The following is a 26,676-nucleotide window of genomic DNA, read 5'->3' as shown; positions in this document are numbered from 1 at the left end:
TGGACCACTTTCAAAAATTAAGTATTTAAATAAGCAATATTTCAAGTTATGGTATTGCCTGTCAGGGAAGGCTTGTTTTTGTTTTGATTGTCTCTTTAAATAAGCATGTAGCACTTGATCATTTGCTTTTTAGACTTGGGGAATAAATCACTCAAAACACTAATACAGCTTTAAGTCAACCAAATACATCAACATAGCACAAAACTACTAAAGATTCCATTTAAAGGTTTAAGATGAGTTCTAATTGAAAAGATAAGCATGTGTTTTCCTGGCGTAGGAGATTAATTCATTCAGCAGTGGCACACAGTATTAAGGTACAGGAATGGGATTTTGTTTTGCTTCAAAGGTAAAGTATCAGATGTTTAAGAAGAAACAAATACCTAGAGAATTCAGATGTAGGTCTCAACAAGCAGAGTTTTCCAGCTCAGCTTTAACACATGGTATTTGCATTTTTAAGTTAAGGAACTATTACCGTGGCAACAAAATCACAATTTAACATCTTTTAACAAACAAAAAAGCAACAAGTGACTTACGCATCCATCATGCACATTCAAGGTTGCTTCAAGTTTTAATCTTTGGATAAATTCTCTTCTCCCTGTGAAGAAAAATACTAATTACATACTATTCTAAAACATAACACTGAAGAAGTAATTAGGACCCTGCTAATGGGCACTAACAGGTAAAAATCTAAACAATAAAGAACCAGAATATAAATGTAAATCTTGAAACAATTCATACAGTTCTCATTTTACAAATGCTAAGACAAGCATCACATTTGCTAGCTCTTCCACCACCTTTAATAAGAGTGCACAAACAGCAAAATGAGTATTTCACAGGTTCACAATCTGATGCTTCCTCTAAAACTAATAGCTATAAAGCAGAAAATAACCCTGTGGTTATTTGGTTAACTTAGCTGAAAGACAGCAAGTATAACATAGTTCAAGAAGTACAACCTTTTGTATAGCAATACAAAGAAGAACGTGTTTAGGTCTCAAGTAGAAAGTAAAACATGGTCTCGTAATATCAGCAAAGAACTGGAAGTTGATCTTCCAAGCATTATCTACAACTCTGCATCTCCTCTTAAACTAGAGAAAAGCCAACTTCAATTTCATTATTAATGTTGCATTTTGAAAAGTAACATTGAAGTCCAGTACCATTCCATTTGATATATACTTAAGGGATAAAACACAAAGGAAACTTTTGGAAAGGTGATGTGAAAGGAAGAGATGAAGGAGAAAGAAGAAATCTATAAATACATATTGAATAAGGGAAGGGCCCAGGAACTTTCTGTCCTTATTCCATATATACAATCTGCCTATATACAATTTGCCCTATACACGGCACTTAAAAACACTACTGTGCTATACACACGAAAAGGGAAAAATAAAGTATATTGAAAACAATGTGGTCTCTTCCTGAACTAGACGCTTAAACAAATAGCTCCAGCTTTCCTTTAGAGTGCCCTGGTTTTATGAAAACAGGTTATAATGAACCTAATAATCCCCAGAAAGCACTTTCAGAAAAGACAAATACTGATAAAGCTGATCTTTTTACTTAAATCCTAAAAGCACTTAAACTCAAGGACCATTATCTTTTTTGTCCTGTGTTTGTACAACTCTCAGAACAAAACTCTAGGTAAGAGCATTAGACTGTAGGCCTATGTTAGGCTGCACTGTTTTCAAATATGAAACCTATCAAATTCACTCAAAATTAACCTTCCTGCCTTCCTTTGAGGAAACGAGAGTCAGGGAAAGAACAACTGCAACAGAACCCTCTCCACATCTGAAAATCCTACATTTTTGAACTTGTTTTGGTTCAGCTCAAGGCAGAACCATTTCAGAGCCCCGTGTTGCCTCTGGTACTGTAGCACAAATTTGGAAAAGTAATTTCTCCTCTCTCCACTTGTTTCCTCTTAATGCCTTTTATTTGTCCCATATACTCTCCAGCACTGAAAAAGAACACCCGATATCCATACCTGGTCCCTCACAATCACAGACTGCCACAGCACAATCATCTGACTGAGAAGCAGGCACTGAACATCCCTGCCACACTCCCTCAAAGACCAGGAAACCCTTCAAGCAGTACCAACTCCCGCAGGTACCCCTGCACCTCATTCAATGTTCATACAGCTTTCCCTCCATGAAAAGGTATGGTTTTTTGGTACCTATTTTTTTGCTGGAACTAGAAGTCACATCCAAAATTCAAAATCACTCATAACACAACTCAAGTACCACATTAGACAAAGATCATACTTTGGCAAATATTTTTTCTTTTTTAAGAGGCGGTACTGACTGGGTGAAATGGTTATAAAGTGCTTGCTTTTAAAGCACACCTAAGCTAGCTTTAAAAAGATAAAACCCATACTCTCTTATGCCCTATTTTATAGACATTGAAATTGTGACATCTCAGAAGTGCTACAATTTCCGTTAACCAGGAATAGCCATCATTAGAGAGAGATTAAAATAACAATCTTATGCACCATGCACTACTAGCAAGAATGTATGTATTTTTGAATTGGGAATACATCTGCCTAGTTCATTATTCTTTCTTTACCACTGTTCCTTATCCATTTCTTGCCCCTAGAGGAACAGACTTTGAACTTAGGTCCTTAATGGTTGGTTACTGTACTTTTCAGTTAAATCCTATTATTTTTTCAAATCACTGAATGATACATGCATTTTCAATGAAGATTCCTATTTTCAGGTTAATTTGATTTCTACAACACTTGCTTGTAAGTAAATGTGAATATTGAGGTGGGAAATATCACCTGCTGTATGCTTATATATCACTTTGCATAATAGAAACCTAACAATTTGCTTCTAGGCTGCTATTGTAATGCAAAACACAGCACAATAATACGTGACCCCCAATAGGATAACTTCACTAAGAAAGGTATACTCTGCAGGCCAACGCAAAAATCTAGTGTTTGCCAGTCCCATCATATTTTCACTTGCAGAACAGAAAAGTTTGATAGCAGTGGATGACTCTTGGGCATTGCACTATATGCATATAATACATCTGGAAGTGAGATGATGTCTGCGGACCAACACACAGGCACTTGCTGAGAATCCTCTGCACAGAAACACTGAAGGAGATTACTTTAACTCATTTTTAAAAACAAGCAGAGCAACAGATTTTCCTCCTTCCCGTATGTTCTGGTTTTAATCCAAATCACTTAAATCAGCAAGCAAGAAATAGTAAATGTGTTCTAATCACATTTTCAATTGCAATTTTAATTTCCTTAAAGACGTCTGTTGACAAAATTAGATATGAACTGACTTGTTGTTGTTAGATTAGGATTTTTTGGTCTTAATAAGAACACAGCAGCTATACAAATTTCAGTAAATGTTTAACTTGAGATACAGACATATGGTGTCTCATATACTTACACTCCCCCATTTAAACATTAAAAAAAAGTTGTTAGGATTGCACATGCCAGCATATGTGATTTGTTATATATGTGATATGTTATTTATCATGTGATCACTATTTATCTAAATATTGATTTGAGGGAGGAATTAAATACAAGCAAAACTACAACACTTAAACGGTCTCCTTATTCCCTAAAGTAAAAAGGGGGCAAAGGAGAAAACAGTTAAAATGTTTTGCCTCCAGAAACCTTCCTATTTGATAAAGTACTAAACACAATAGGACAACCAAATGGATCGTTTCTAGTTTATCTTATCATTCAAAACTAGAACCACCAGATCCTGAATGTTTTTTTTTAAATAAAAAACAGAACTACTCGAATAAACTGATCTGAAGAAAACACTGTCTCTGCATTTGCTGTTGTTAAAAGCTGAGTAGTCAGTGAATCTGTGTTCCTTGTACTTCAGCAATGACTTCCACAGGTTCATTGGTTTGATAAAAAAAGCTAGCAGTAAGTACTAGAGCTTTCCGATATTTAAGTCACTTGAATATTTGTCACTTTCCCATTTTTATCACATTAAAAAATTAAAAACACAATACTGTTTACCTGTTTTTTTAGTAGGCTACATTCCTTCTTTTACTCTTCAGGCGCATCACAACTCTTATTGCTAGACTTTCTAACAGTCAAATTCTCCACATCAAGGACTCTGCTCTCCCAGGTGACAAGAATCTTCACAATCCTTAATTCTCATTCATCCAGTCCAATGGCTACCTGTTCCCTCCACCTTCCAACGAAGGCAGCCCTCCTGGCTCCCCCTTCAGCTAAGATGATGGAGGAGACCCAGGCTTTTGACAAAACCCCATAGCATACTTTTTTCTTATAAAATCAGCATCAAGACCTCTGTCAAGTTTTGGTTTTTCCCCCTCCTAATACTGTGTACAGGCTCTGTAAGAGCCAGAAGCTGTTTCTTTTTTCCCCTTAACTATGTGCCACCAGAAATGGAATAATTTAATTCTGTAAGGATGTTTCAATATATCATTTCTTATATTCAAATAAGGCCTGTTTAAGACAGGCATCAAGTGATCAAGCTGTCATCACCAAGATCATCTCACTGGACAGCGGAACATACACAAGGTTTGCTTTGAGACCACTAAGGTGAAACTATCAACAAGAATAAAACAAAACAAAACAAAAAAAGCACTGTTAAATTTCAAATGGCAATGATGACCTTCCTGTGAAGTGTTTACACATCTGAAATTTGAAAACCTATCAAGCTAATGCTCCACCCACCCATTTTCACTAGACATTATGCACTAACTGAAGCCTCAAGGTACAGTGCCACTCTCAGTACAATGATCAATAAGATTTTCAGTTTTTATCCATCCACCCATTTTCACCAAACATTATGCGCTACTGATGCCTCAAGGTACAGTGCCACCCTCAGTACACTGATCAATAATTTTTTTAGTTTATATTAAGCTAGAGACGAGAGGACCATTTCCAAGGCCACATTCTATGTATGGAAGAAGCACCACCTTGAGTCATTCATAATACAAATTTATGTATGGAAAAGTGGGCAAAAGAGAAACTGGAGCTGCTTCCTTGTAACTTATTTCTTCAAAATGTTCCACTGCGCACAACATCAAACCAAACGATGCCTTGCCACTCCCCTCTGGAGAACTACCTAACTTTGGTGTTTGGGCACGTATATACAGCTCTAATCTCACTTCACAGAGCAATACCAAAATACCACAATGTCCCTTGTATTCCCTGCTCACAGCAGTTATGGCACCACTTAGGTCACAACCCTCAGTTTAGAAATTGCTGGTCAGGTGCTTTCTACATGGCTATTTTGGCAGAGGTACACATATCTTTCTTTTGTAAGTGACTCAGTCAATGCTACCTCAGAACTGATGACAGCAGTGAAGTTTAATGCTTCAAGCATGTAAAACCTTCATATATTTAAAACTGTACTCCAGAATTTCCCACTGAAAAAGTACAGATCATTTAATGATGAAGGTCTAGCTTTAAAGTACATTTGTGCTCTACAGAAATATAACTAAACTTTGATCCAAAGCAGCACCACCATGGTATGAGACATTAAAAGACAACCCTTATTCAGAAAACCAGTAATAGATCCTGTTTGTCAAGTGAACACTCATTTATGTCAAGCTGGCTCTTTCCAAGGCCAAGTCCCTCAGCACTAGCTTGCTGTGACATTTGGAATGCCCTAGTTTAAAACTGAAACAGAGCCAGCATCTGTTCCCAATGCAGAGCACATGTTATCTTGCACTCTAAGCGCATTTAAAAACTACTCCTGATTTTCCAGGGTAGAGTTTACGTATTTCTGAAGCCACTCCATGAAAAGCTGGCAAGTCCAGTTCATTTGTATACAAGTTATTTTGCTAGATTGACTACGTCAAACTCTGCATAGTGATCTAGTGTAACTTTTGATCCACATCCCAACACGCTGTGTTTCCAGCAACCAGAATTCTCCATATACAGTAAACAGGACTATACACAATATGCACTGAATTAACTGTCATCAAGGTATGTTAAAATTCTTGAAGATGAATTAAAATCTTGAAAAACGTTTGTTAGCTACATAGTGTCTATAAAATGGGGCCGCTGTCAGTCTGAAACTGTGACACAGGAAACTGAAGCAATTTATCAAAGGAGAGAGTGAATCAGCAGTACTGCCAGAAACCAAATCCATTGGTGTGACCTCCAGTCCTTTGATCAAGGCCCTGCGTTATATTTCCTTATTGTTTTGTAATACTGTATAAATGCCAAAAAATGGTAACTCTTGGTTCTGTCAACGTCTAAAAGATTACCTTTCAAGTTACTACAAATTACTTCATTAGGGTTTAAGTTCAAAACAGATAACCCAAATTCTTCTCTGCTCTTAATGATACATCATCAAGCCTGAAGGTCTGAACACTATACAGAAAACACAAAATATTTTAATTTCTGTGAAGACACTTACTTGCCATTTTAATATGTAAGAGCTTTGCTACTAAACACCCAACAGCAAACAACTTGGTGTTAATCAAGCTTGCACTCCATTCCTAAGATACACTTCAGAATAAGCTTCATGTATTAAGAAACACAAAACTTTCACATAGTAACACTAAGACAGAAACTACAGAAGATAGGACACTATGCCCTGAATTACAATCCAGCAAGCCTATAACATCTCCTGGTGAGTATATTGATACAAAATTTGATCTCAAAAGAAACACAAAAAGAGATCTGCTGAAGTAAAAAAAAAAAAAAAGTCCAGCAGTGTTATATATTTTAGGGTAATTAAGAAGCATTTTGGAAAAGACTTCTGTTTAGGTTTGCTTCTACCAAATGTGCAAGAGTAAGTTACTATAGGTAACAGCACAGATAAGATTTGTTTGCATTAGTAGCGATGTCTGTAATTAACTTTCAAATATATTTCAGATACTAGAAGTATCCACTCCTTAATATAAGCTTCCATTGGGCTCCATCACAGGTAAGGGTACAAGCATTTGAGCTTTAAACCAATGTGTTTAATTTCTGTTTGATATTTACCATGTTTTATGCTTGAAAGATACTTAATACATAAAATTCAATTGTATTAATACCAATTTTTTAATGTGTTCTCAGTGGCAAAAATGTGGCATAAAGTACAACTACCTGTCTTAGAGAAGGCATTTTATCTGTGTATTCCAAGTGTTAGCTTTTGAGTGAGTGTGCTATACTGACTCGTACTAAGTGGATTTCATTCACAAGTACACCATATTCTGACAGCTATCTTGTCCCCACTTATACTGCCCATAGTAACATCTTCTGTATTGTTCTTGCTACAGATTGCAGCTGAGCAGAAGATAAAATGAGCATATTTTTCTGACAGGAGAAAAAATGCCCGTTTTCAGCAATTTTGATATTCATTCAATCCTCTAAAGTAGTCCAATGATCATATACAAACTACTCACTGAGATAAGAGGCACTTGAAATTTTTATATTATGTCATGAATATTTCTAATTTCTACAGAGCAGAGGACAAAAATTCATGTGATAAAACAAAGAGAAGCTGTATCTATGTAAAAGACAACCAAAGGCAAAAAGATAACATGTACCACCTTACTCTTCTCAACACAAAACTATCTGAAATAGCTTAAGTGTGATTAACTGGATGTATGATTAACCAAATGCAAAAACATGTTCTGTTTTCTCCACCAGCACTAAAATATGTCTCCCAAGTAAACAACTTGAAATTCTAAAACAGATATCAACACAAAACTGAACAGTCATCAGATCAAGAAAAACACACTTGAGCCCTGTTTTCTTCTCAAAGGAGGCTTCCATTAACTGAAGGCAAAAAAGAAATATGCGGAGTGTTCCAAGTTGGAGTAAACAGCATTACTGTAGGTTTCAACATATCTTTGGAAATGCTTTTCTCTGACTTTGAAAAGTCTTAATCTGAAATAGTACGTGGAACAGTAATGTATGTTGAATATTTTCTTGTCAAAATGATATTAACATAGTAACCCAGACAATCCTTATGACACTTCGGGAAACACACATCACATCAGGTACTCTGCTTTATTTTCTCAAGTATGACTTATCTGTGTAACACACAAGGTTAATTAGGAGCTCTACTTTCCAGCAAGAACAGACGATGTCTAAGAAGCTGAAACAGGGGTATGACTCTAACCCAGTGCAAAAGTTAAGACTGCTAGCAGCAGAACCATGATCTATCATCTCCAAGCACTCAGACAAAATGAATACTGGAGCATGGAAAATCACTAGCAGAAGGAAAGAAAAAGTTACTGGAATCTGCTCTTAAGAAAAGCCCATTCCTAGCGGGCACATCCTCTTACGGCTGAAAATGCATGTGCCCAATACTGCTGCCAGTCCTTCCATTACCTTTAAGTGTCAGAGGCTACTGCTTCTTCAAATCAGCCAACAGGACTAATCACATGAATATCCCCTACCCCATTTCAGACCAAGGTTCTGGGTAAATAAAAGCCTACTATTTAAATTTGTTTAAGCTAACTCAATACATATTTTTAAACAGATTAAGAAATGATTATATAGCAGCTTACCAGCACATCTAAAAAGACATGTCTTCTAGGAAAAAGCAGAGCCTGCCTTTCCCACAAGGATGTCTCACTGAAACTGAGAATTTGGACAGGGTGGAACTGAATTAAAACATTTACTATTCTGCACATCTACCTAATTAAACATACCATTTAATCCTGGGTAGTATAGGAATTATACACTGCTGGTTTTGGGGGAAGATGTGAAACAGATATAGAAATACACACCATAGACAGATATAGGTACATAATCCTGTGAGATTACAAGTGTAAACACTTGGAAATTGCCCAGGATTAGAGTTTAAAGACAGATGACATCAAAAGTTGAGCTAAAGTAGAAATCTGAGTCTTGGTAGTAGATGACTATTAAGTAACACTGTGACGTAAGTTGAATTATCATTGGACATTTAAAAAGAAATTTAAAAAGCTTACTTTTAAAAGTTACGTTGCTTGTTGCATTAAACTGTATGTATTCATCCTAGATGACCAAAAAACCCTGTTGTTTAACTCAAGAGACTCCTTTTTTTACTGAAGAGAGCTTTCAGGACATAACAGTGTTTCTAAAATAAAAACAAATCAAAAAGGAACCACATTTTTCCTCATTTCCTAGGAAAGGTAAATAATGGGAACACACTACAATAATAATAACAAAGCCGTGTAACCTAAATAAAGAGGTGGTTTTGTATAATAGTTTTCTATATTGGTGAAGTTTCAGTAGTTCAATAAAGGTTGAACAAACATCACTAATGGTTCAGAACGCATTCAGTTCACAGGGAAGGGAAGGATGAATTCTCATCTTCCTCATGATATCTGCTAAGTAGAGAGCAGCAGCTTTAATGATGCGTTCAATTTTCCTGAGGAAAGCCTGCAAATCCTTGAAGAAGAAAATGAGGAAAATAAGGGGATATTAAAATTCACTGATGTGACTCAGATACCATCTCACGATATTCACATTCAATATTTAATGATTCAACACATACTAAAGCATTTGGGACATATCTGAATCAGCAACTCGCTCAGCCCCAAAGACATGAAAACGCTGAGACTTGCACTTAATCAGTGAAAAATTCAGCTTTGTTTTAAGGCTGGCATACTTTATATCTGAACTGATCTTTTTCCTTACTGCTGGGACAGGACTAGTCTCAAGTGTCAACAAGTTCTTGATACATGATCACTTATATCCCACTAGACTATTTTTGGGGACATTCAAGGATAGAAGATCAGGAATCACAAGCAAAGTCACAAGAACTCATAGCATTGCAGTGTAACAGCTTAAAAGTGACTAAACACAGTTATGCTTAATGGTCTACCCTAATGCAGTTAATGGAAGCAATCCAAGTGGAAGAAGGCTACAGGGAAAAAAAAAAGTATTAAAAAGAATAAATAAAAGAAAGAGATCTGAAGTGATCTCCCACATCACTGCCTCATCCTGAAATACAAATCCAGTACATGCAGTACACAACTTGTTTCTGCAGCAAGAGACAGCTTTCATGTATCCAAAGCTCATTATTACAAGATCAAGGTGCAACTTAACTATGAAGCTGTCTGAAACACTCAGTATCAAGACACAGGCAGTTATTTACAAAGCAAATACATTCTCTGTACAAAGGTTGTCTTTAAAAGCATACAATGTAAATTCAATGAAATATTGCAATCAAAAATGAAAAGATATTTAAAGCGCACACAAATCTTTACAGACACCAGCTGTTTGCATGAGAAGACTGAGACTCCAAAGGATAATAAAGCAAATATATTTGCATCCTAAGACTGAACATAATTCAAATAATATAACTATAGATGCAAAACCTTGGGACTACAACACACTTACATACACTCATACTTCGTGGCAACCATTAACACATGATTAATGTCCAGTGCACAGACACTACACATCAGGTTAATCCCTTAAAAACAGAAAGTACAAGTACATCTGCATAATTCAGCCCATGTCAAGCAAAGCTGACAAAACTGCAGACAACTTAAAAGGCCTCTTGAATTTCTGAAGGACTGAAAATCAACAATCTGAAACAGTTGTACCAATTTTTGATCATTTCCTTCTAGCTCCACTTAGGCTGGATGTATTTGTATGCAAGGCCAGAAATCCCCCTTCCATTAACGTTTTTACGCTGTACGTCAAGATACAACAGCAGCAAAAAAGTTGGTGATTTAGCACATTAAAACATCAAAACTCAGTAAGTAGGTTCATTGATAACAACACCTGATCTAGACAGTACTAAAAAAAAGAAAAACAAAACCCAAAAAACAAGCTTCAGCAAAGTAGTCCCACCAAAGAACATAATCATGTGATCTGTAAGGGTCTACAGTTTTTCACAAATTGATGTTAGTACATAAAAAACAGAAGTTGTACTCGTATCAATCCCCAACATCCTAAAAACTACCATTGGAAATTATTCTCTTATTTCAGGACAGAGTGACAGAAGGCACCAAGTAATCCCAGACCCTGCATATCATATTTTTTTTTAAATAAAATATACTAAAGTGATTGTCAACACTTTATCACTCAGTAGGAGCAAGGTGGGACAACACTGAGGAGACAGAAGCAGTAACACAAACCATAACAATTAAACCACAAAACACACAGGGAAGATGTAACTGAGAAAAGGTCAATGATATTGTTAACTACAAGCAAAGATTCCTGAGATAGTAGCAAACCAAGCTATCACATTTACATAGTGTAGGTCCAGCTGGCTCCTGTGCCTCCACTTCCATAGCTCAGTTAGTCTACGAGTGAAATAACCCCAAAGATAACAGAAGGCTGATTAGATTGAAATTAAAACTAAGTATTGAGCACTCAGACATCAGAAATACTCATCCAACCTTAATCCTGCCTCACAGCTCACATCTCTTTCTAGTTTTCTGGTATGTACCAAATTATAACCAGCTAGCTTTTCTTTATTTGTTGCCTTGTCCAGATGATTCTTCTATACTATGTTTTTATTTTCCTTTACCAATAGTGTGCTACTTTCTACAAATTATTCTATTAAAACATTTAAAATGGGTGTCTTTATTATCTCAGTTGATTTACTTGGAACTAGAAAAAAACAACTCATTAATCTTTATGTGCTAGAATCACCCCTAACATTTTTTCAAAAAGCTGTTTTATACATATGCATTGTGCCTTTCTATTCCTTGGTCCCAATTTAAATGAGATGGTATCAGGGAATTCGTTTTAGACATAGTCCCTTCATTAAACTCCTCCAAATTCAATTTGTTATCAACAGGTATTGATGACACACTGCTCTTTCAGTTGCCCATCTGTAATTTTTTAAGGACTATAGTCACTAAGCCTTGCTTTTATTAACAGGGGAAAAAACCCAAAACATATCCAGTTTAAGGCAATACCTGACCACTGTACTTTCTTGTGCTTTTCACAATTAAAAAGTAACATTCTTTTTCTGCAACGCTCTTATACATCTTAAACTTTTCTATACAACCACTGAAAATCCAATGGCTATATCAAATTTCCTGCCTGACATGTATTAGATTGAGCACGTTAAAAATGTTTGGTTTTGTTTCAAAGACGTATTTTCCTCTAATTCACTCATTACACTGTGAACTTCAATTCTGACTCTGCCTATTTCTATTATTTGGAAAACATCACTAAAGAAAAAAATTTAGGGAGTTGAAGTGTATCTTTCTAAAATCTTCAGTTAGTCTAGTTTCACAAAGTATTTGGTGTGTGCCAGAATATATCACTACAGAACTGGTTTTCTGGGCACACACCAAAGTGCAGTGGAAGATCCTGCACATCAGGAAGCTACACTGTTTACATTAAAACAGCAGTCAATCATTTGTGTCCTCGTAATCAGACAACCAGGTAAAATTATAATGGCCCTTTTTCAAGCAGCAGTTAATTTGCTAGACTTGTAGAAGGAAAAACAACATAAAACACCTCTACCAATTTTGGGTTTTAGCTGTGACAGATGAGTGTTTTTAATTCATGCTGGAAAAGAAAATTAATGCCAGAGGTTTAGGACATGAAATGTAACAGTGCACCTGAAAATAACTAAACATCAAAAGTATTATGCAAAGAATTAAAGAAAAAAGGCTGATTAAATACTGTGACTATCTCCAAGTCTGCAAGAGCACCAGCTACAAAGCTGATCATTTTAAAGCTGTCTGACCCTTCTTACTCTGCATTATTTTCAAAGAGTAAGATACCACGTGTTGAAATATAGCTGGAGCAAAAATTGGGGAAAATAACACGTCTCTTTCTAGTTGTTCTCCCTAACATTCATTCATTTCCATCTCTGCTGGGTTTTGCCTGTTTGTTTGTCCAAGAAAAAGCAACAGAGAGAATGAAAGTTTTCAGTATTTTAAGGAATTAAGTTCACTCTTGTACCCTGGGCAATGTATTTTAGGAAGAACTAAATGTTCAACAGCAATATCCAATTCTATCTACATTCAGACTACTAGTTTTACAAACTAGTAAGGTAATGAACGTAACACAGTCAATATCAAAACTAAACGGTTGTCCATATATGTAATAGCTATTCTTGCCTATCCTGTTTTTCAACCCTGCCTATGAACAGGGCAATTAACTTACTTCAAAACTGTAATTAGTTTTGGTTCTATTACGGTTCATCTCAGTAAAGAGGGGGAGCTACTGACATCTGATTAGTTTAGTAAGTTCTCCCTACCTACATAAGAATATATTTACAGTTCTCTTTTTAGCAACAGCTGTTGAAACTTCACAAAATTTGACCACAATGAACCTAGCTACTGGTTTCCTTACAGTTAATTTATACGTTTCAAACCTTTCCCAAATCTTAAAAAACAGAATGAGAAAAACTTAGTAAGACATGCAACAGTCTTTAAAGAGGAGGTAGTGGAAGCTCAGGAGACAGCATCACAACACTATCTCTAAGAAATCTGGTAAGCTTAAAAATTTCATATCACAAGGAAAGAAGATGTTAGAAAACAGTATGTGAACAAGGATATCAGAGATTAGGGAGAACTGACTTATTTTGATACTTGCTTCCATTGTATCAAGCACCACAACTTCCGACAATCACTCTGAGCTAAAAAAAGGAATCAGTTCCTCTCTGCAAACTATTTTAGACTAACAGATTTTCTCTGGATAACCTATGCAAGTTAACAAAAACAAAACAAAAAAAAAAAAAAAAAGAGAAAGGAAAAGTCTTCAGTCTTCCTCCTGGCTAAAGAGAGTCATCCTCAGCAGCATGACCCTTCACAGAAAAGCAAATAAATCCGTCACATTAAATACTTCAGAGGAATTATGGACTCACTTCTTTCTTGCAAGAAACCCATGCTGCTATTTCTCTAGTTAAATTACTATATGCTATACTTCACCCACATAGAGGCTTTTATTGTGATGGCACCGAACACTTTACCTGCTATCAGAACTGGTATGTTCATTAGTCACTGAAATATTGCCACAATGATACAAAATTGCAACAAAGATTTGGGGATTCTTGGGAAAGCATCATGACTGAATAATTACATTTGGCAGTTTCCAAGCAGAATTTAAACTGAATACTACACTTTACTACCAGTGTTTTTCCGTGTAAAAGCACTGTGATGTTTTTAACAACTGCAAGTAGTCTGAAACTCAGTTTTCATCCGTGATCCAGCAGCAGGACTCCTCCCACTAGCATTAGGCTAAGACGATGCCCAAACTGAATCAAAGAAAAGAGCATTACTGACAGCCTCCATGAGGCTTGGCTTTCTCTGGAGACTTCAGATACAAGCACGGCCTGAAATTTAGACTAATTAGCCTACAAATGCTGAAGAAAATGTAGCTAACAGATACATTGATAAGACCCAAATTTTCCCTCTGTCATCACAGCAGGAATTCTTACCAAATGATAACATCTGAAGGACATGTCCCAGGTACATATATATTGCCCCATCTCCACGAGACTTTCCTCTGGAACTCTGTCCAGAACTGACTAGGTTTCAGAGCAATTATTTAGAGATCTTGCAAAATCAGACAGTTTTGCAAGGACATAAATTCCAGGAACGAACTATCTGCATGGAAAGGTACAGTATGATGCACAGATCCTTCCTGGAGCAGCTGTTTTCAAAAGCTGAAAGAGGCTATAAATAGAGTGCCACTTGATTGCCAGTTCACATGAAACTAAAACACAGAGTAAATAGGAAACAGTAGTTAGTTCTCAGATGTCTTCCTTCAATACACAGTCGCCTTCAATATTCCCCATATTTTACACTGTAGCATAACAGCACCATCCAAATGAATGGTTCACTATGGAAGCATCACTCATACATACACATCTTCCTTCCAACATATTGTGAACTGCATTGTTAGTTACTGACTTGCTATGAGGGTTCTCCTTTGATTTGCTGGCTGAAAAAGAGCAGCAGACAAACAAAAAAAAAAGCAAAAAATGCACATGGACAATGCCTCAAGCCTCCCAATGCTATTACTAAGTCAAAATGAAATGCTTGACTTGCATTTGTTCTGTCAGTGTAAAACCAGTATAAATAGGAAGAAACCTTACTTCCCATTCAGACTAGATCAGCAATGACCAACAATCAATGTTACCTATCTGACCACCGCAGTCTCAATCTATGTCCAAACAACAAAGCTCCTACATAGAACTGCTGAAGTGTGAGAGAGAAAAGACCCATCTATACACTAAACTGCACATAAAAAGGCACAACAACAGGCCTGTTGTCTGGTAAATCTGCACACGAGCAATCACACCTGACTAGCAGCAAAATTAGTGGGTCTATTAAGGCCATAAATGCCATTTTGAATACAAGTGTGATGGCTCTACAAGACAAGCACACCATGTGCCAACGCCTTTCGTTAAAAGCAGAAGTCAGTAAGGACTGAGCAACTCTTGCCACCACCAATGCAGATCTTAACATCAATTCAGTGGGAAGCCTCTCCCAGGTCCTATTTTCTCAAGGCTATAAAGCTACTGAACACGTTTAGGTTAAATGAAAAACAGTAAATATGAGACCTGAACCTAGTCACCAGAGGGATTTTGTTTTTAACTAAAGTTATGCACATTTTACTGGACCAGTGTCCAGAAAAGAGAACTTAATAAATCTGGGAGGATGATTTCTACTGATCAAATCTTAATACTTCAACTGTCAGAGGCACAATCATGTAAAAGCAAAAAAAAAGGCCTTATGGTGCTTCTTCAAAATCTACACACTACAGTCCTGATTTTAACATTGAGCTTTTCTGCTCCAACTGGAGTGGGGGCAGGGGGGGAAGTCCTTAAGTATCCAGTCAGAAGGATATCCGTGTTTGATTGCTAAAAGTTAGGACAATCCTCAGCTAAGACTTGGCCAAGCACAGCTGTCAAGACATAACAAAAGTCAAAAGCAGTTAGACCATTAGTTTTCAACCTTTTTTAACTTTAGGACCTCAAAATTTTTTTCCAAAGGACTTACGTGCACATATGTGCTATACACACATACACCCTTTCTGTAATAGGTGGAAACCTACCAGCAATGACCTTGCTTTTCTCAATTATCTTTTGTGGATTACAGAGTGCTCAGGGACCACAGACAGAAAACTACTGAGTTAGACTTGGTAATGTGATATGCCACCTTAAATTCCACCAGGAAACCAAATGAAAACCAAGACCAACCACAGTCAGAAATGCCTAGGAGGTACAAAAAGATACACTTTTTACAATGCTGTAAATAAGTTCCATCTCAAGTACTCAACGTTTCGACTCAAAAGCAGGAACTATTTTGCCACAGAGGCATAAAAGAATGTGTTTGCGACCAATAAGCCATCTTCCCTGGAGAGGCACTCCCCCCAAATCAGCGTGTCATTATGATATATGCAATAGACCGCCACACCTCCAAAAACACGTGAATAAATATTTTTTAAAAAATATTTTCGGGAAGGGGGCGATGCAGGATGCATGCAACCTGCGCCATTACAAAGAATACCAATAGTTCTTTTACACTAAAGAAATCTCCCTGAAGCCTCGTAAACTGAAACTAACACTATTTTTAACTTACGGCACTTAGAAAGTGAAAATAACCACCTTAGCGTTTGAAAGAGGCAGCAGCAAGAAGCTGAAGGGTATTTAGAGAGCCCCTCCGATCGCTGCAGAGCAGTTGTGAACACAAAGACTAAATAAGCCGGCACCGAATACGTTCAAGTGGCTCTGCCCAGCATTCAGCTTTCAAAACCCAGGAAACACCTAAAAGCCCAGAGAACAATCACGCTATTATCCCGGTATTTACGTGTTTTGTTAGCAATCTTTAGAGGCTCAGGGCCGGTAAATCCGGAGCCTGTTCAGCCCCGGGAATAAACCACGGCTCCCGGTCTATTTTGAGCCGCCGCGATCCGCCGCCGCCCAACTTCCCCGCTGGATCTCCCTCATGCAACAGTTCCTTCAGAGAGAGAGAGGGGCAGGCGAGGGCCGCCGGGCAGCGCAGGCAGCGCACGGAGGGAGCCGAGGGCCCTGCCGTGCCCGGGACCCCCCGAGGGCGCGGAGGGGGCCGCCCCACGCGGGGCACGGGAAACTTCGGCGCCGGCAGCCGCCGCTCCTGCGGCGGGACAGCCCGGACGAGAGGGGAAGCGGAACCAGCCGGCAGCGCCGGAGCGGGGGAAGCGAGCTCAGCCCCGGGGCGGCCGGCAGCCCCCCCGCCACGCGCCGACCCTCTCCCCACCGCGCCCCGCCCCCAGCGTGCGCGCGCCTCGCGGGGGGGGAGAATCCGCTGTCACCTGCCCCCGCCCCGCGCGTGGGGAGAGGGGGGCGCCCGGCCGCGGGGGGCGCGGCGGTTGGAAGGGGCGCCCGGCCCCCTCCTCACCTTGAGGGGGGGTGGGGGTGGGGGGGCTAAGAACGGCTCAACGGCGCCCGCCCCCGCCGCGGCCCCCGCCCTTACCCAGGTAGTGCCTCCGCAGCAGGCCGGGCTCCTCCAGCCCCAGGCTCCGCTTCCGCACGTCCCACAGCAGGTGGGGGCAGTGCCCGCGGGACATGGCCCCGCGCGGAAGGGGCGCGGGGGGGGAGGGAGGGGTGTCGGGCGCTCCGCTGGTACCGGCCGCCCCGCGCGATCACCATGGAAACCGACCGGCCCGCGCGCGCGGCGCTCTCACGCCCGCCTCGCGCCGAGGCACCGACGGGGAGCGAGCGGCGGCGGCAGCGGCGGGGCCGGCGGCGGCTCTGCGCCCCGCCCCCATGCATGGCGCCCCGCCCCCGCGGCGCCCCGCCCCCGCCGCGAGGGAGGGGGCGCAGCGCTCCGAGACTACAGGCGTCTCGCGCGATCTGGTAACGTCGCCCCGGGGGACACCCACCCCGCCCCTCCCCGAATGGGGAGGGGGCGTCGTGGAAATTATGGATGACGTCAACGCTCTCGGCTTCGCCGGCCAAACCGGCTCTCCGGCCAGGCGATGAAGCCACAAGGTGGCCATCTTGGCTTTGGGCGTATAGTCACGGTTCAGGGTTTCCCGCGCCGGCCATCTTGAATGGGAGAGTGAAGCGGTGCCGGCGGCCATCTCTGAGCCGGGCGCTCGTGCCCTTCCGAAGACGGTCGGGATACCTCCTCCGAGCGCGCTGGCGCCAGCTCTCCTCACGAGGCGGGGGCAGGCCGCTCGAACCAATAGCGCTGCGCGAACCCCTCCGCCCCGCCCCGCCTCTTGCAGAGACCGCCAATCAGCGCGCGGGGAGCGGCTCTCCTCCCCCCGGCACGGGGGTGACAGGTAGGCGGGGCTTGCTGGGGGCGGTGGAAGGACGGCGGGTCGCGGAGGAACGGACCTGCCGGCACCCGCTCGCCCGCTAACCGGCCACCGCTGCCCGGCCCCTGCGCCCCTCTCGCCGTCCCGACATGGCGGCCGCCGTCGCGGGGCTCCGCGCTTCCTACCACCGCCTGCTCGACCGCATCGAGCTCAAGCTGCCGCCGCGGTTCCGGCCTTTTTACAACCACCCGGCAGGTAACGGGGCGTCCTCCGCCGGCGGCTCAACGGCCACCGGGCTGCGCCGCGCCGCCTCCGCGCGAGGGGCCGGGGGCTGAAGGGTCACCTTGGCCCCCGGTTGGGTCCGCGGAAGAAGAGGCGGAGTGCGGCGGCTCCCTGCGGGCGCTGCTGCGGCTGCCTGGCGCGGGGAGCCGGCGGGGGTGCCAGAGCGCTGGGCGGCGGGGTCCGCCGGGGGGAGGGGGGTGTCCTCCTGCGGCTGGCTGGGGAGGCGGAATCGGGGCCGCAGAGTCGCACCTCTGTTGCTGTGATTCTGACACGGGGAAAACTGCCGAAGAGTGGGCTCCTGCTCGTTGAAGGAAAACTAGTTTTATTTGGAAAGAAAAAAAACAGGCAGACGCGATCCTAATTGTTACTCCCGTGTCCTGCAATGCACGAGTGTACTTGAGTGTCACTATCACATTACTCCACGGTTTGAATCCGGGGAACGGCTGGGCTACCTGATCCTAATCCGGGGGATGTGATGATTTCCAAAGGGGCCTGAAGGCTTCAGCACTCACTTCTTTCAAATGGATGTGCTGAAAAAATAGGGCGGAGTGCTGCAAGGATTTCTGACCTTGAAGTATACTCTGGTTTAAGTCAAGCTGCTGTTTGCTTTATTTTCTTTCTGCTGAATCTGGCGCTCCTACCGAAGACAATTCATGCCCTTTATGAATCCACTCTCGTAGCTGAAGGGCTCCTGTGGGAAAGGAAGGGCTCGAGTTTCCCTGAAATGAGCTACGCTTACCTGACCTAAAGCTTACCTTTACTTGAGCAAACATGGGGTTTTGTGTTATTAGAGAGTAACCTCTTGTAAAATGATCTGCTTCAGTGCCATTTAGGTGATGTTTGTCATGTAAACAAATTGCATAGGGTAGTTAAAAAGAGTGCTTGATAAAATCCTAAAATTCCATAGGCTGCTGTTCCCACTGTTTTGTTTCAGTGTGATATGCATCCTTGACTCTTCACCTACCTGGAATATGCACTGTGGAAATGGACTTTAGTTTTTAGTCAGTTGCTCCATCCTCCTATAACGGTCCTTTCTTGAAATGCAAATTGTTGCTTTAAAGAAATCACAATTAAAGAGTGAAAACTGCAGTTAGCAAAATGTCTGATTTGTACTGAATTCACTAGACCAATATATGTATTTAACATTAATGTAATTTTTGTATATAAAGAGTCAATATGTCCAGCACTTCCATTGTAAAGGTGCCAAGACTCCGAGTGTCACATTCATCCTCTGTGAAATGTGGCAGCTTTCAATTGCTTTTATTGAATACAAGGCATGGCAAGCACTGGGAACATCTATGTTCATTCTTCATCAGAACTGTAGTACTAATTGAAAAAGGCTTTGGAGGTTCTCTTGCAGTGCTTTTCACTTCACGGAACTGCCTGTGGGTCACTTTGTTCACCACCACCATGTTGAAATTAATAAAAAAAAATACCCATTTTTAAGGCACTCTGTGTGTGTATGTATGTATATATATATATATATATCTGCCATAATCCATACTGATGGCGTAAGTGAGAAAAGCCACAGAGCAAGCAGGTATCGAAACCGAACCTCTGCCACTTCTGTTTCAGCCTTGAATGTCTTGAAGGTGGGTCTGTGAGAAAGTTATGCAATAGATGTCACTCTGACTGCAAAACAAGTAGGTTAGAAATGAAAGGCTTACATTTTATCTCTGGTGTTATCTAAGTTTCTAGTCTAATTTAGGAATATAAGTGTCATTATCATGAAATTATAAATCAATGGTGAGAAATGAAGAACAATGCTTACTTTTCTGGCACAAAGAAAAGCTTCCGGTAAAATAATTGATGCTTGGTCTGAAAAGCTGTTTCTTTGGCTGGCGTTGCACAGAGCAAGGCTGCTGGAGGACAGTGAAGGGCCTGGGGTACAGCACACCAACTCCCCAGGCTGCCACAGAGCGGGGAACATCGGTCTTGGCAGCCAAGGGGAAGCGTGGGCTGAGCTTGTACTCCCTCTCCTTTGGCCACTTTGATTTGCTTTGCCTGATTAAAATAAACTCTCCAGGACAAAGACTTCTTACATTTAATAGAAGTCATAAATTCTATAAACTGGTCACACACATGATATCCAAATTAGTCTCTGGTATGCCCCTGCTCTCATGTGCTACTGTCAAATTCATCCTTGAAAAATTCCAGGTGTCAGGATCTGGGAGGAGCTCGCCCTGGCTGGGTACTTACTGGAGTGCCTCCGGGAGAGGTGTTCTGCTTAAGGCGTTTGACAGTCTTCCCTTATAACAAGCTTGGCTTGGTACCTTACTTGTCTTCAGTTGTTGCCTACTTTTGCAGTCAGCAGTTTTAAATTATTGAGTTATCAATTATTAATAAAAATTAATGTCGGTCTTCTTGAAAACTTTACTAGCTGTTTAGGGAATGTCAATTTAATAATTTATACTTACCCCACATTCTCTAGTACTCCAAATCTGAATTTGTGTTTTAGAAGAAAATAGATGATAGTAATTAAAGCTACTTCCGTGGGACCTCTGTAAGATTGATTTATAAAGAGCGGTATTTGCAGCCTGATACTGGCATACTAAGTAGCTGCCTAAGAGAACAGCAACTGAAGTTTATATCTTTAAAGGATGAATATTGAGCTGTATTTATTCAACAATATTAGACAGTATTAGTGGCTGCACAACCCCAGGCATCCTAAAAAAAGTTAAATCCTGTGTAGGTAGAAATATTCAGTTATCCAAGAAAAAAAGTCATGTGCCAGTAGTTTTTAACTGCAGTTTGAAACTTGATCACTATCACAAGCAGTGTGGGTCTGAAGAGGGCTTTATGCAAAGCTGTTAAGCCAGTTTTTGTTGCTTTCTGTGCTGCAGTTGCCCTGCCCTTTTATAAGGCTTAGTTGGCTTTAAGGTGATGGAGTAACTGATATTTGTAACAATTACTCTTATCCCCCAAATTATGAGTTGCTTCACAGGTGCTTGTTGTAGAAACCTGATGGTTAGTTTTTCCCAAGTCATAGTTTTAAACTTGAGGGTGCTTAAAACAGGGAGTATAAATAGTTACTGCAAGGCCTTCTTACGGCTGAATTGTTAGTGAAAAATTAGCTCACATAAAAAGCAAGCAACCAAAGTCCTAGTGTTTATCATTTATATTTAAAAACTTTACTCATAATATGTAACATATTACAGTGAAAACTTTACTTCATCTTGCATGTTATCAGAATGCCTAGCGAGACCTAAAACTTAATGTGTTTTGATGAAATCGGAACCAGTGTCCTGACTGTCTCGCAGTGTGGTGGGTTGATACTTTGGATCGTGGTCTCTCTTTTAAGACTTCGAGCGGTAGTCCTAGATTAATGATTTGTGGCACGATTGGCAGTCTGCATGTTGTAGGTGTGGCATTACTGTACTTTGTTTTAACCAACCAGTTGCCATTTTAGTACCGCTGTAAGATATATGTATTTGTAAGAGAGATGTTTTCCCCCAGATCCCATTCCATTGACTTTTCTCCCTTCCTTCTATAGATTTTGTCCTCTTCCCCCATAATCCTCCTTTGCCTATTGGTAGATTATTGAGGTGTAGTGTTGATTGGGTGGGAAGCATTGTTTCTGCTAGAAAGACATGGTTATTCAGAGGTGCAGATTAGAGGTGAATGAGGACACTCTCCTTGTGACATTTACTGCTACTTATGTTTCTGATTTGTACTCTAACCATCTAATGCTGCTGTGCAGCATGTCTTCTGTAGCATGAAGAGGTGGGCTGTGATTTGGGAACGGAAGGAGGGACTGACTTATTACAGTAACAGTAATAAAATATTTGGGGGTTTTAGTTTACCAGATTCAGTTCACAAAGATTTCAAATACTAATTCTGTTAGTCCAGCTGTAGAGTAGCTTTTAATCATTATATAGAAACTGTCTTCACTATTCCTAGGCCTTATCCTAACTCTTTTCATTATGAATGCATTTTGCCTGCTCTAGTGTCCTCATTTGCTTAAAAATGGAAATACAAAATCCTACTCATCTGTTGCAGAAATGGGTGGACTGATTACACAACTGAAGGCTGATGCACTGAGTTGATGAACTATGAGTATTAGGTGATAAAGCTTATACAGTGGTAGAAACTGTGCTAATATACACAATTCATTATTTAAAAAAAACAAAACAAAACCAAAACTTACTGTAGGTATTAAAACAGCCACATCTCACTGAATAATTTAACTTCTTTTCTTCCTCCCCCCCCTCCCCTTCAGGTCCCAAAACAGTGTTTTTCTGGGCACCTATTATGAAATGGGTAAGTATAAGATGCCAGCTGGTGTCTGGATGTCAGTCAGAGGGTAATCTGCAGCAACCCATTGAGCAAGGAATAGTTTCTCAGCAGGTATCTGAGCCTACAGAAAGATTTAATACTGAGGCTCTAATTTTTAATATACGGGGAGGAACAAAATTAGCCTTAATAACATATAGCACAACATGCAGGGGATACAGTGGGGGGAAAATGCTTTGTGGAAAAATTGTACTCTTTGCCAAAAGTTTCACAAAAGCTTTCTCTTGTGAAACGCTAACTGTTGCTCAAGGTAGGCATGAGCTGACATAATTCAAAACTCTTAAACCATGTATTTCTTCCAAGATTGAGGAATTTGAAGAGTATCTTAAGGAAGCCAATTCCTAAGCCTCATAGTTTGAAGGCAGGTTAAAGCGTGTCAGAGTGCAAGGTAATCTTGAGAAAACAAAAGAAAAAAGGCAACTGCCATTTCCGCTATCAGTAGCTCTCTGCTTCCTGTGCAGTTCGGCTTCCCACTTGGTTACACCCATTGGCTATGTGCACAGGTGAAGTATATGCCTCCTCCTAATTCACTGTACTCCTAGTTTTATTGGTACAGATAAAATAAATGACCTCTAAAATGATAAAGCTGTTCGGTCTCCTTGTTTGATAACAAGCGAGGATATAACCGTTCTTCCTATTGCCAGCTGGTTTGTAAGTTTGCCATTGTGAACCCCAACTTTTTCTAGGCCACAGGCAACGCATTATGCTCTAAGCTGTAGCTTGGTTTCTTTGTCAATCTAAACTGGAGCTGCAGTAACCATGGTTAACCTTCCCCTTTCTCAGAGGCTCTCCCAGGCAACATGCTCGTGAGCCTGAGCATACAGGCAACTCTTCTGAGCAGGCTGGTGTCGACTGCTGCTGTATCAAAAGAGCTTATACACAGATTGGTCTTCTTTTGTGAACATGCAGGAAGACTTCTCTAAGCTCACAGTGAAGTTCTTCACGGAGAAGTTAAAATTACTTTCCCCCTACATGGCAACGGCGCATTTACTGCAGTTACCCAAGTGTGCTGAAAGCCTGTACCTCCATGGCACCACTGCAGCAGTATCAGTCCCTTAAGTGAGGCAGCACATAGAAGTCTCTACCCTTGAAAACTGGTTTCTTGATTGGAGCCAAAGGAGTCCTTAGCGGCAGTCAATGAATTAAAAGCGTTAGGACTCTCTTATTTGTGAGATTTTGTTTTTTTGGGTTTTTGGGGTGGGGGGGTTGTGAACTCCTGTAACATGAACATGAAATTGTATTTCCAGTAGAGGGCAATAACACAACAAAACAAATTGAGCAGCGCGTTTGCTAGTAATGTTGTGAAGTAGATCAGCCAAGCTATTCCTCACTTCACCTGGAAGTTTTCTACTTTTACTGAAATTATATTAAAAAAGAAGCACTTTTACCTCCTCAGATGAAGCTGAGTGAAGACTATATGGTGTCACACGTACATCTTTACCAGCAATATCTTAGCCTGAGCTTTAGGAAGAAGGGTCTTATTGAGATAAGCTTCTACTTGTTGCATGAAAACCAATTTTTTTTTTTTCAGCTGCTTTCTTAAGCAGCTGTGCTTAAATTAACATTGTTCTTAAATTAATACAAAATTGCCACTGCCTGGGATTTTATTGCAAGCCAGTTGCACCCCCCCATAACTGTTCTTATTCCTACCACAAGGGACTAGAAGTGGATGGTGTCTCCGAGAGTCTGATTACTCTGCTCATATAATGCATCCCATCTCCTGCATAATGCATATAGAATAATCACTGAGCTATGAAGCAACTTCCCCTTGTAAAGCATTTGATGTGTTACAGGAGGTCCTGGTACTGGACTAGTGCTCACTGAATTTCTCTTTACAGGGTTTGGTATGTGCTGGAATGGCTGATATGACCAGACCAGCAGAAAAGCTCAGCACAGCACAGTCTGCAGTACTAATGGCCACAGGTAAAGCCAAAGTTACTCCATGTTTTTACACAGCACCCTCTCTAAAACTGTATACACTTCTTTCCAAATCCTCCATCAGTACTAATCCACTTCTATAGAAAAGGCTTAACTATAACATGCTAGCTCTCACTATTGCTGTCGGATGATAATTCTAGGACAGACCTATACTTGTTATTAAATCTGTAAGAGTTCTGTGATTATATAACAGTTCTCTACACGTGTCTTAATTTGGAATTGTCCAGAGCAAGTTGTTATGAGTCAGGATATGAGTTTCATCCCTGAAGTTACAATGATACTGCTCATTGCACTAAGTGACCTCTTTTGCTTCAGGTCAAGTAATTTTGAAATCAGTCCAGGATATAGTGACTTTTTTAGAACAGACTTTAAGGGATTAAACAATGGTAGGGTAATTACACTAATGTAACTGGAAAGAATTTCCATGTGTTAAAAGAACTTGGAAGCAGTGGTACACAGACTGCTGCACTGCTGTCTGCCGTGAATTTTCACACTGGCAGAAACAATATTCTGTATTCAAGGTGTTCCACCAGATCTTGTCAGAGGCAGGATTTGTGGCAGCTAAAGCGGAAAATCAGAATTACAGCTGCCACCTTCTTCCTTCTCCGGACTTTATTTTGATATCTGGCACAGTGCTGTGCATTTTGCATGATATGTTAACCTTTGTTGACTGGTGGATTTTGTAATCTCTAAGCTGGTGCAGCAAGCTGGGTATACTACAGCAAAATGCCACTACCCTGCAACTGTGCTGGAGAGCTAAGGTCTAGGCTGCTGTAGAGTACAGAGGATCTTTGTTTGATATTAAGACTATGATTGGCCTTGTTGTCTAGTTATTTTGGAAAAATGCAATACATACCCATAACTGTCCCACTGGCACTAGATGTGCTTTCAACTGAGAAATGGCTAGTTATAAGAAAAGTAGTTGTCTAACATGAAGTTGTAGAACTTGTTTACTTAAACTGGCCCATGATTCTGTCTCCAAACTTAGGGGAATGTCTGAATATTTCACTTTAAAGACTTAACATCTTTAAACTTTCCCTTTCATTCAACAGGCCTTATTTGGTCAAGGTACTCTCTAGTTATTATTCCTAAAAACTGGAGTCTGTTTGCTGTGAACTTCTTTGTTGGCTGTGCTGGTGGCTCACAACTCTTCCGAATATGGAGGTATGTATTAAGAAGGGCTACTCTACATACTATAACTAAGCATTCACAGCACCTCATCTTAACCAGGAATTTATAAATTCTACCAGCCTCAATGTCAGTGCAACAGGCAAGAGGAACTGAACAATTAATTAAAGACTGCAGAACTTTTTTGCTACATTTTTAGTTTTCCAGTTGAGTGGGAGTGAAGTTTTAAATATTTTCTGTATAGCTAAAGCATGTTTTAAGGAATGGTCTATGTAAGCTGTAGCTTCTGGGTCTAAGGCATTCTTTAAAAGCTGTAGGTCTGACTGACAAACAGACTAGACTTTCTCCTCCTCATAAGCTTTGCAATTCTGTCAGCTTTCAGTGTTGAATTATGTCAGTTCCAGCTGGATCAAAGGGTTCTTAAGCAGAGCAGCATTTTTTTTTTATTTTTTTTTTAATTATTTCTTGAGGAAAAATTTGGAGTTCTCTGGCTTCAGTACTGGCCAGGAATGAGACAAACTTAACAACTAATTGGGAACTTCTTACATGAACTAAACTATCCTATCCTGAGTTTCCACCCTCAAGTCCGTTGTAATTTTAAAGCTCCTCTGCTGAACAGATTGTTAGGAAGACACTGTTATTGTCAACTGGTGTTCTATTCTTAATCTGTGGTTGTTGTTCCCCCCCCCCAGGTATAATCAGGAGCTAAAAGCAAAACAACAAGAGCAACTGCAGCAAAGAGATGCTTAACCCAACAGGTCAAATCCAACAACGCACAAACCCTTCCCTATGGGACCTAGCTTCACTAATTTTAATGTTTTTTCCTCTGAGAAAATGAAAGAGGATATCTAAATGTCTAGAGAGCAAGTGTTTTCTAAATGCAAATAACAAAGTATCTCCATGCATTTAAATAAAGTGCAACCTTTTAAATTGAAGTAAAA

General features: G+C 40.5%; 2 protein-coding genes across 2 annotated transcripts in view; one reads left to right on the top strand and one right to left on the bottom strand.

Moving 5' to 3' along the window:
- DCAF6 (DDB1 and CUL4 associated factor 6) overlaps window positions 1-17,455 on the bottom strand; it is a 93,948-nt gene extending 76,493 nt beyond the window's left edge. The window contains exons 1-2 of the mRNA XM_050915681.1: window positions 17,305-17,455; window positions 534-595 (exon numbers count right to left, since the gene is read on the bottom strand). Of these exons, the coding sequence (XP_050771638.1) occupies window positions 534-595; window positions 17,305-17,398 (156 nt within the window). The 5' untranslated portion in view covers window positions 17,399-17,455. The remainder of the gene's footprint in view (window positions 1-533; window positions 596-17,304) is intronic.
- A 730-nt stretch (window positions 17,456-18,185) lies between these two features.
- MPC2 (mitochondrial pyruvate carrier 2) lies at window positions 18,186-26,676 on the top strand. The gene is made up of 5 exons (XM_050915767.1): window positions 18,186-18,349; window positions 22,596-22,636; window positions 24,508-24,592; window positions 25,660-25,771; window positions 26,428-26,676. Exons 1-5 carry the CDS (start codon window positions 18,244-18,246, stop codon window positions 26,483-26,485), a joined length of 402 nt encoding a protein of 133 aa, XP_050771724.1. The 5' UTR covers window positions 18,186-18,243; the 3' UTR covers window positions 26,486-26,676.

Source organism: Gymnogyps californianus, chromosome 1 (assembly GCF_018139145.2).
Source record: "Gymnogyps californianus isolate 813 chromosome 1, ASM1813914v2, whole genome shotgun sequence".
Lineage (NCBI taxonomy): Eukaryota > Metazoa > Chordata > Aves > Accipitriformes > Cathartidae > Gymnogyps > Gymnogyps californianus.
This window is presented reverse-complemented; position numbering and strand designations above follow the sequence as displayed.